The sequence below is a fragment of the Hemiscyllium ocellatum genome, chromosome 32 (assembly GCF_020745735.1).
Source record: "Hemiscyllium ocellatum isolate sHemOce1 chromosome 32, sHemOce1.pat.X.cur, whole genome shotgun sequence".
Taxonomy (NCBI): domain Eukaryota; kingdom Metazoa; phylum Chordata; class Chondrichthyes; order Orectolobiformes; family Hemiscylliidae; genus Hemiscyllium; species Hemiscyllium ocellatum.
The window spans coordinates 35,470,692-35,478,259 of record NC_083432.1 but is presented as its reverse complement, the minus strand read 5'-3'; the positions used below and the strand labels follow the sequence as shown (position 1 = coordinate 35,478,259).

General features: G+C 39.3%; 1 protein-coding gene across 1 annotated transcript in view; it reads right to left on the bottom strand.

The window, feature by feature from the left end:
- Positions 1-5,197: 5,197 nt before the first annotated feature.
- Positions 5,198-7,568, bottom strand: part of LOC132830712 (ceramide synthase 6-like) — a 37,912-nt gene continuing 35,541 nt past the window's right edge. The window contains exon 10 of the mRNA XM_060848534.1: positions 5,198-5,616. Coding sequence (XP_060704517.1) covers positions 5,530-5,616 — 87 coding nt within the window. The 3' untranslated portion in view covers positions 5,198-5,529. The remainder of the gene's footprint in view (positions 5,617-7,568) is intronic.

The following is a 7,568-nucleotide window of genomic DNA, read 5'->3' as shown; positions in this document are numbered from 1 at the left end:
TTAAACTGAGAGCTCTCCCGATGGTTCTCCTGCCCCTCCTCCAGCTTCTGCTCTCCAACTTGTTGTTTCCAGTTGCCAGTCGACTTTAGTGTTGGAAAATACCAGAACAACCATAGGGAAATACAGTTGTCTGTCACCACAGCTGATTTGTTTATTTGGTTAGTTCAATAACTATGAAGCATGTTACACTGGTGATGAAACAGTTGGAACAATCAGGAGACAGGCAGTCAAAAAAACTAAGTGGCGTAGCTTTTCGCAAATCTATTTTTGCCTATGGAAGAGTGTCTTATGCTGGAATCATATAATGAAGTAAAATGCTATTTTGCATTGACTAGTGATTTACAGAGATGTGACCTCAGGATTCATCCCATGTATACATGCTGTGGATAATCAGTGACACTGATTTTCATGGCTAAATTTTGAGATGGAATTCAAAGATTTGTGCTTCTCTGACTGTTCTTATCTGGCCTCAGCTCTCTAGGCCCTAAAAAATGAAATAAGTTCCAAAAAAGTTTCACCGCTGTCCCCCTTTAAGACGCCTCTTGAATAATGTTTTGACTAAGTAGCATCACCTCTCCCACTATCCTAAAGGAGCTCAATGTCGTTTTTTTAGAGACAAAATAAAACTACAGATGCTGGAATCCAAAGTAGACAAGCAGCAGCTTGGAAGAACACAGCAAGGCAGGCAGCAACAGGAGGTGGAGAAGTCAATGTTTCAGGTATAACCCTTCTTCAGGACTGGGGTTAGGTGTAATGGGAGCTGCAGATAAAGGGGGTGGAGGAGCAGAGTGGTGAGGTAGGGATAGGTGAACACAAGTACGTTAATGGGAGGAATGAATCTGGTTGATGGCTAAAAGGGTCATGAGAGGAATGGAGGGGCTGGGAAGGGGCCAAGCAGGGGAAGGGAGGTTATTTTAAATTGGAGAACTCAATGTTGAGTCCTCTGGGCTGGCTGTAGGCTGCCCTGGCAGATAAGGTTTGTTCCTCCAATTTGCAGTCTTATTCGTTGTGGCAATGGATGTGGCCAAGGTTGGTCATGTCAGAAAGGGAATGGGAAGGGGATTTAAAGTGGGTGGTGACTGGGAGGTCATGTCAGCCCCTGCAGGCCCACCTGAGACACTCAGCGAAATGTTCCTATAGTTTGCATTTGGCCTACCCAATGTAGAGAAGACCACATTGGCAGCACCGGATACAGTAAACTAGGTTGAAGAAGAGGCAGGTGAACCTTTATCTCAACTAGAAGGACTGTGAGGGGCATGGTGTGCTGGCAGGTTTTGCATCTTTCCAGTTGCAAGGGAAGGTACCTGGGGGTTGGTGGAGAGATTGGCGCAAACCAAAAGTTGGCAAAGAGAACAATCCGTGCAGAAGGCAGAGGGGAGTGGAGAGGGAAAGATGTTCTTGGTGGTGGGGTCTAGTTGGAGTTGATAACCCAGGAGTTTGAGGAGGGAATTTGTGGGGAGTGTAGCACGAACCATGGAATATTCCTGTTTTATTGCATCAGAACTGCTGTATAAATGTAATATGTTGTTTCTGTGGTGAATGCACTGTTTTTACAAAATACAGCAGGCAATTATCAGGAATTTAGCATCAAAATAACAATTATCAGTACATGGTACCAGAGAAATGGTACCTCCACTACATCCTCTGGATTAATTTGAAGGACAATCAAATATGTTATTGTCACTGTTTAAGATAGCTCTGTAAGCAATCAGACATAACATTTGCTTATCAGTTTAATGAACTTCATCCAGACGGCCAAAAATCATCTTCCTTGCAAGGTTTTGTTTCCCCAATTCACATATTCCAGACAATGACTCAGAAACATTGAAACTGTTCTTGCAGTGTACAGCATTGACCTCAATAACAAGGACTAGTGGGAATTTGCTACCAATCATTAAAAAGGGATGACAAATTATCCATCAAGCTACGTCACGCTTTGAGACCAAGTGCTTTAATGAAGAGACAAAATGGAAGCAGAGCAAGAAATAAATAAAAGTAAACCAATGTTCCAGATCTCACTCACTGCCTTTTGGGATGACCTACTCCATGTGCCTGAAGATGTTACAACTCGGCCTATTTAGTCAGATCAAGACCCACAACAGAAATCCACAATCTTGATTAGACATCATCATGGGATTGAGAGTCAACTTCAAAGTAACTGTGGGAAGTACAGTGGCTTAGTGGTTAGCACTGCTGCCTCACAGCACCAGGGACCCGGATTTGATTCCTTACTCGCATGATTGTCTGTGTGGAGTTTGTACACGCTCTCCATGTCTGCGTGGGTCTCCTCTGGGGACTCTGGTTTCTTCCCACAATCCAAAGGATGTGGAGGCCAGGTGAATTGGGATGTGCTAAGTACATTAGTCAGGGGTAAATATAAGGTCGGAGAATGGGTCTGGGTGGGTTACTCTCCAGAGGGTCGGTGTGGGCTTATTGGGCCGAAGAGACTGTTTCCATACTGTAGGGAATCTAATCTAACAATTTTGATCTGCTGAACTGAAGAGTTTGGTGGGTGGGGGGAGGAGTTGGAATACAATTTCTGGGAAGTAGTTTTTTAAATAAAAATTCTCCAATTCAGATGCATTACTGCACACCAATGGACCAAGTGGGACTTGAACCCAGGGCTCCTGGCTCAGAAATAGGGACACTATCACTCCATCACAACTGCTCCCACCATTTATACACTTAATTAGTAAACATAAGTATTCCTTCAGTCCCAGCAACATCCTGTCCAAAGAAAAGACTACTGTTTATACTTCTAATTTGCTACCTGAAACTTGGAACAGAGAGCACTCTGTGTGCTGGGAAAGTTTTATACACTGATGGCTTACACATCCAGATCCAGCAAAGGAGAGCAATACTGAGATCTTTAATTCTGTGTATATTTACAAGAGAGGATACAGTGTGAAATTTAGTCTAATTAATTAGTTTTGTGGCTAGAGATATGCCTGGTGATTTAAGCAGTCCCTAAAATTAATTATAAGAAGCTGACAGGTGTTCAACGATTTATCTAAACAAAAGAATTTTAAAATGCTTTACCACTTCTCCAAAATGTATGTCATCACTGCTGTTCATGACAGATAAATATATTCACTCTCCATCTAACTAATCAAATCAGTATTTTCTTAATGGTGAGAGAGTAATAAATGTGGAGCAGCAATGGGATTTGGGCATCCATGTACCATAATTTTCACAAACTTGAATAGATATAAAAATAATCAATATGACTAATATAATGTTGGCTCTTAAGGGAACTGGAATGCCAATGTGAGGAAATGGTGTTTCAGGGGTTTTTTACAGAACTGTACTCAGTTCTCATCTAGAATATTACATTCAGTTTTGGGCACCATACATCAAGAAAGATGTCCACCTTAGAGGGTTATAACACAAATTTCTCAAATTATACTAGAGTTTAAAGGTTTAAAATGAGGAATAATTGAAAAGCATGATGTGTACTTCCTAGAGTATAGAAGGTCAAGGGATGATCTAGGGCAGCAGGTCAGGCAGCATCCAAGGAGCAGGAGAATCGACGTTTCGGGCATAAGCCCTTCTTCAGGAAAGATTCCTGAAGAAGGGCTTATGCCCGAAACGTCGATTCTCCTTGGATGCTGCCTGACCTGCTGCGCTTTTCCAGCAACACGTTTTTCAGCTCTGATCTCCAGCATCTGCAGTCCTCACTTTCTCCAAGGGATGATCTAGTCAAGGTGGTTAATATGATAAAGGGATTTGATAGGGCAGATGCAGAAAATGTATTTCCTTTGTTGAGGGAAATCCAAAACAAACAGACATACTTGTCAAATTAAAATTATTATGTTTAAGAATAAAAATCAAGTCACATATTTGTATACAAAGAGAAGTGGAAATCTTTAACTCTTTGCCCAAATGACTCTTAATGCTGGGTCAATTGAAATTTTCAAGACTGAGACCTAGAGTGTTTTTTTTAAGTGAGTGTATGAAGGGATAGAGACAAGTATTCAGGGTAATGAGATGAGGTGTAGCTCAGCCTTGATTTAATTTACTGGTGGAACAGGTTTCAAAAGGCTGAACGACCTACTCCAGTTTCTATTACTTTCAAGATGCCAGCCATATTACGTTGAAACAATTCCAAGATCACATCATACATAATTAGCTGTTTTCTGCTTTCAAACAGGCCCCATTTAAAATGAGAAAAATCTTGAAACGCAAGATTTCAGACTCTATGAACGCATTTGAAACAGTGCCTTTGGTTAATCATCAGTGTATCCATTTTACTGTTATCTCATTCACTCTGCTGAAATCTATAAACCATGTTGCCCCAAGTTCCAGCAAACTATCAAGAAGCAGCCATTTTCTACATTGTCAGTAAGGAAGTGACATCTTATTACTGTTTTAATCATATGGGCAATGGCATTTTGTGAAGCCCTGTAGAGCTGGTTGGTTATCAACTTAAAACAGATGCTGCTGGACCTGTGTTTGTAGCATATTTGAATTTATTCTAACAACCTTATGCTTTGCACAAATATTTTGATGCATCTTCAAAGCCCAATGATAAATCTAAAGGCTCTTTCTATACTCAAAACTTATTTAATCTCATATACAAGTTTGACTTATCTTTCAGTTCTTAAGAGTAAAAAGCACTGGACAACTGTGCCCCATTTGAACACTTAAAATCCATGAAGAGCAAGAAGTTTACATGAAGCACAGCCATAGGTCTTTGAGAGATTCTAGCATTTGTGTGGCTTAGCACACAATTATCTGAATGCAGAGAATTTCAGAAAAATTGCCTTTGTCAGGGTGCCTATTTGCAAAAGGAAAGTGCCCAATGCACTTGAGTAGATTTCGGAAAATCTAATTATTTTATCCCATCAATTCCAAAAATAGTTATAAATTTTTGAATAACATTTCCTTCTTTTTTCTGCTGAAGGATATCAAACACATTGGAATGCAGTTCCACAGACACTGATTACACTGGTGTATAGAAAGTCAGCACTTTTTGCTTATGTTTAAAATTGTGCCAGATATCTAATCAACTCCTGACAGAAAAGCACCTCCATATTTTGCTCATTCAACATCTATTTTCTAGGACTAGTAACTTCACCTATATTCCTACTCTATTCAGTGCAGTGAACCTATTTCATTTATCTTGAAATTGTATTTTTCTGATGTAAAGTTTCAATTTCAAAACTCAATTTTACTTTATTCAAATTATAAAGCTTGATTGTGTTATTTAAAAATAGCATGCTTATGAGTTTATTTTTAGAAATGAAGTCAGAAGTGTTCACTCATGCTAAAATATCCTCGCCTTTTCATCATTTCGGTCTTAACAGTGAACAGTATAATACTCTGAACTAGCAAATATAATAATTATAATTTTGATAGATTTATGTAAACAGTCCACAATAAATCATTTCTAGCCAATTATGTCACAAATGCACATTTTGCACAGCAGAGAAGTTTTTTTTTTAAATAAAATGCTTCCTGTTTCTTTTGCAGCTTGGACTTGCATCCTGAGAAACTGTAGAATTTCTTGGTCAGTCATTTTAAAGTCTATTATGATGTTTTCGCATGAGCATTTTGTTCAGATTGATCCTCATCATCTGAGCTGCTGTCCACATCACTTCGATCATCTTTAGACACCTAACAATCAGGAAAAAGTACAACATTTTGGTTCAATGAAGGATGCTTACTTCCTACAGTTCAGAATGTTCCAAAAGCAACATTCCATTGTTTGTTGTTGCCTATTGCAAGGGAAATGGAATATAAAGTGGAAATGTCTTGTTACAGTAATATACAGCATTTGTGAGGTCACCTTTGTGCACAGATTTGGTCTTCTCATTTAGGAAGATATAAACGTATTAGAAGCAGTTGAGAGAAAGTTGACTTAGCTGAGACTTGGGACGGAAAGAGTTATGTATGAGGGAAAGTTGGATGGGTTAAGCCTATAATTTTTGGAATCTAAAACAATAATATGATCTTACCAAAACAGACAAGATCCTGAGAGGACTTGACAGAGCAGTTACTACAAGGATGTTTATCCTGGCAGAGAAACTAGAACAGGGATACAGTATGAAAGTAAAGGATCTCCCATTTAAGGCAGAAATGAGAAGAATTTCTTTTCTCTCAGGGGTCACAAGTTCTCTTCCTCAGAGAGTGGAGGTAGGGGTGGGGAATATTTTTAAAGACAGAGGTGGAAAGATTCTTGATTATGTTTAACTCGGACAGGTGGGCACTCGGAGTTGAGGCCACAATCAGATTAGCCATGATCTTATTGAACATTGGAGCAGGATTGAGGAGCTGAATGGCTGACTCTTGCTCCTTATTCGTATGCCTGCATGGTCATGTCAGAGATATTCTGCGCCATTTTCTATAAGGCTAACAAGATGGACTTATACTGTTGCTTTTGGGTGAATGTAATTGAACTCTTAATGCATCTTGTTAAAAATGGCAATGAACTCTAGGGCCAATAAGAGGTCCAATTTCCAACTATACTAAATGTAAACAGTGGAACAGCGTCTCCAGCAGATATTCTCACTCTCTTTGGGCTTTGCTTTGGATGCAATACCATCATTTTAGTATGAAGGCAGATTTTTTTTTTAATTACGGGGCATCCTACTAGATACCGTGAGAGTTTTTAAACTGAAATTTGATTTTAACACAAGGTCAGGAGGAACAACAGCTGTCTCCAACATTATGAATCAGATAGCTGGAAAGACAGTGGAAGAGGATGTGATCTTTAACTGCTGCAGGGATGACATGGTTGACAAATCACACATTGGAGTTGCTGACACAGAGAATATAATTTGTTTGGTCAGGGCAATCTTAGTGCTATCAAAATATTCTATGAGATATTTGAAACATAGTATAAGACAGAATCAACATGAAGTTGGAAGTGTCGAATTTACCTTCCACAATGATCCTGGGGTAGCAAATAGTCATGGCTTGAAATAATAGAGCATAGCATCATTTGACATTGTGACCAGATCTGGCAGTGAACAACTTTATTGATTGTGCATCAAGAAGTCAAGTTCACAGCCTTCGGAGTTGAATTATGGTTATACTGGATAATGATTGGTAGTATATCAAAAACGCAATGATCTCAGCACTGAGATGAAGTGTTAGTCTATATTATTGTCTCATGTCCTTCAATGGAGCTTCAACTTCTAATCATCCGACAAATGTGATTTCAGTGAATGAATCCAATCCACAAAATGAGTTTGGATGTTTTGACCAATTCCTAGTGAATGTGGATCCTTAATATTTCTTGGCACTCTCACCTGACAGACATTGTGTGGGAGGCTGAAAGAATTCACACTGATACAACTGAGTACAGTTTTTTGAGGATAAAGTTCAGATATATAATATTCAGCACTATGAGTCCATGCCAGGTGGGTATTCAGTTGAGGACATATTACAGCTAGCTGGGACACAGCCTTCCCAACAGGCCTAATAATCAGTAGCGGCTGGGTGCTGAAGTCAGTTGCCTGTTTACCATATGCATTAATACATAATTAAGGGTTGACTTAGATTGCTAAAAGTTCAAGTGACTCCAAAACACAATGCTCATTTCAAAATACATTTGTTATGGGCAG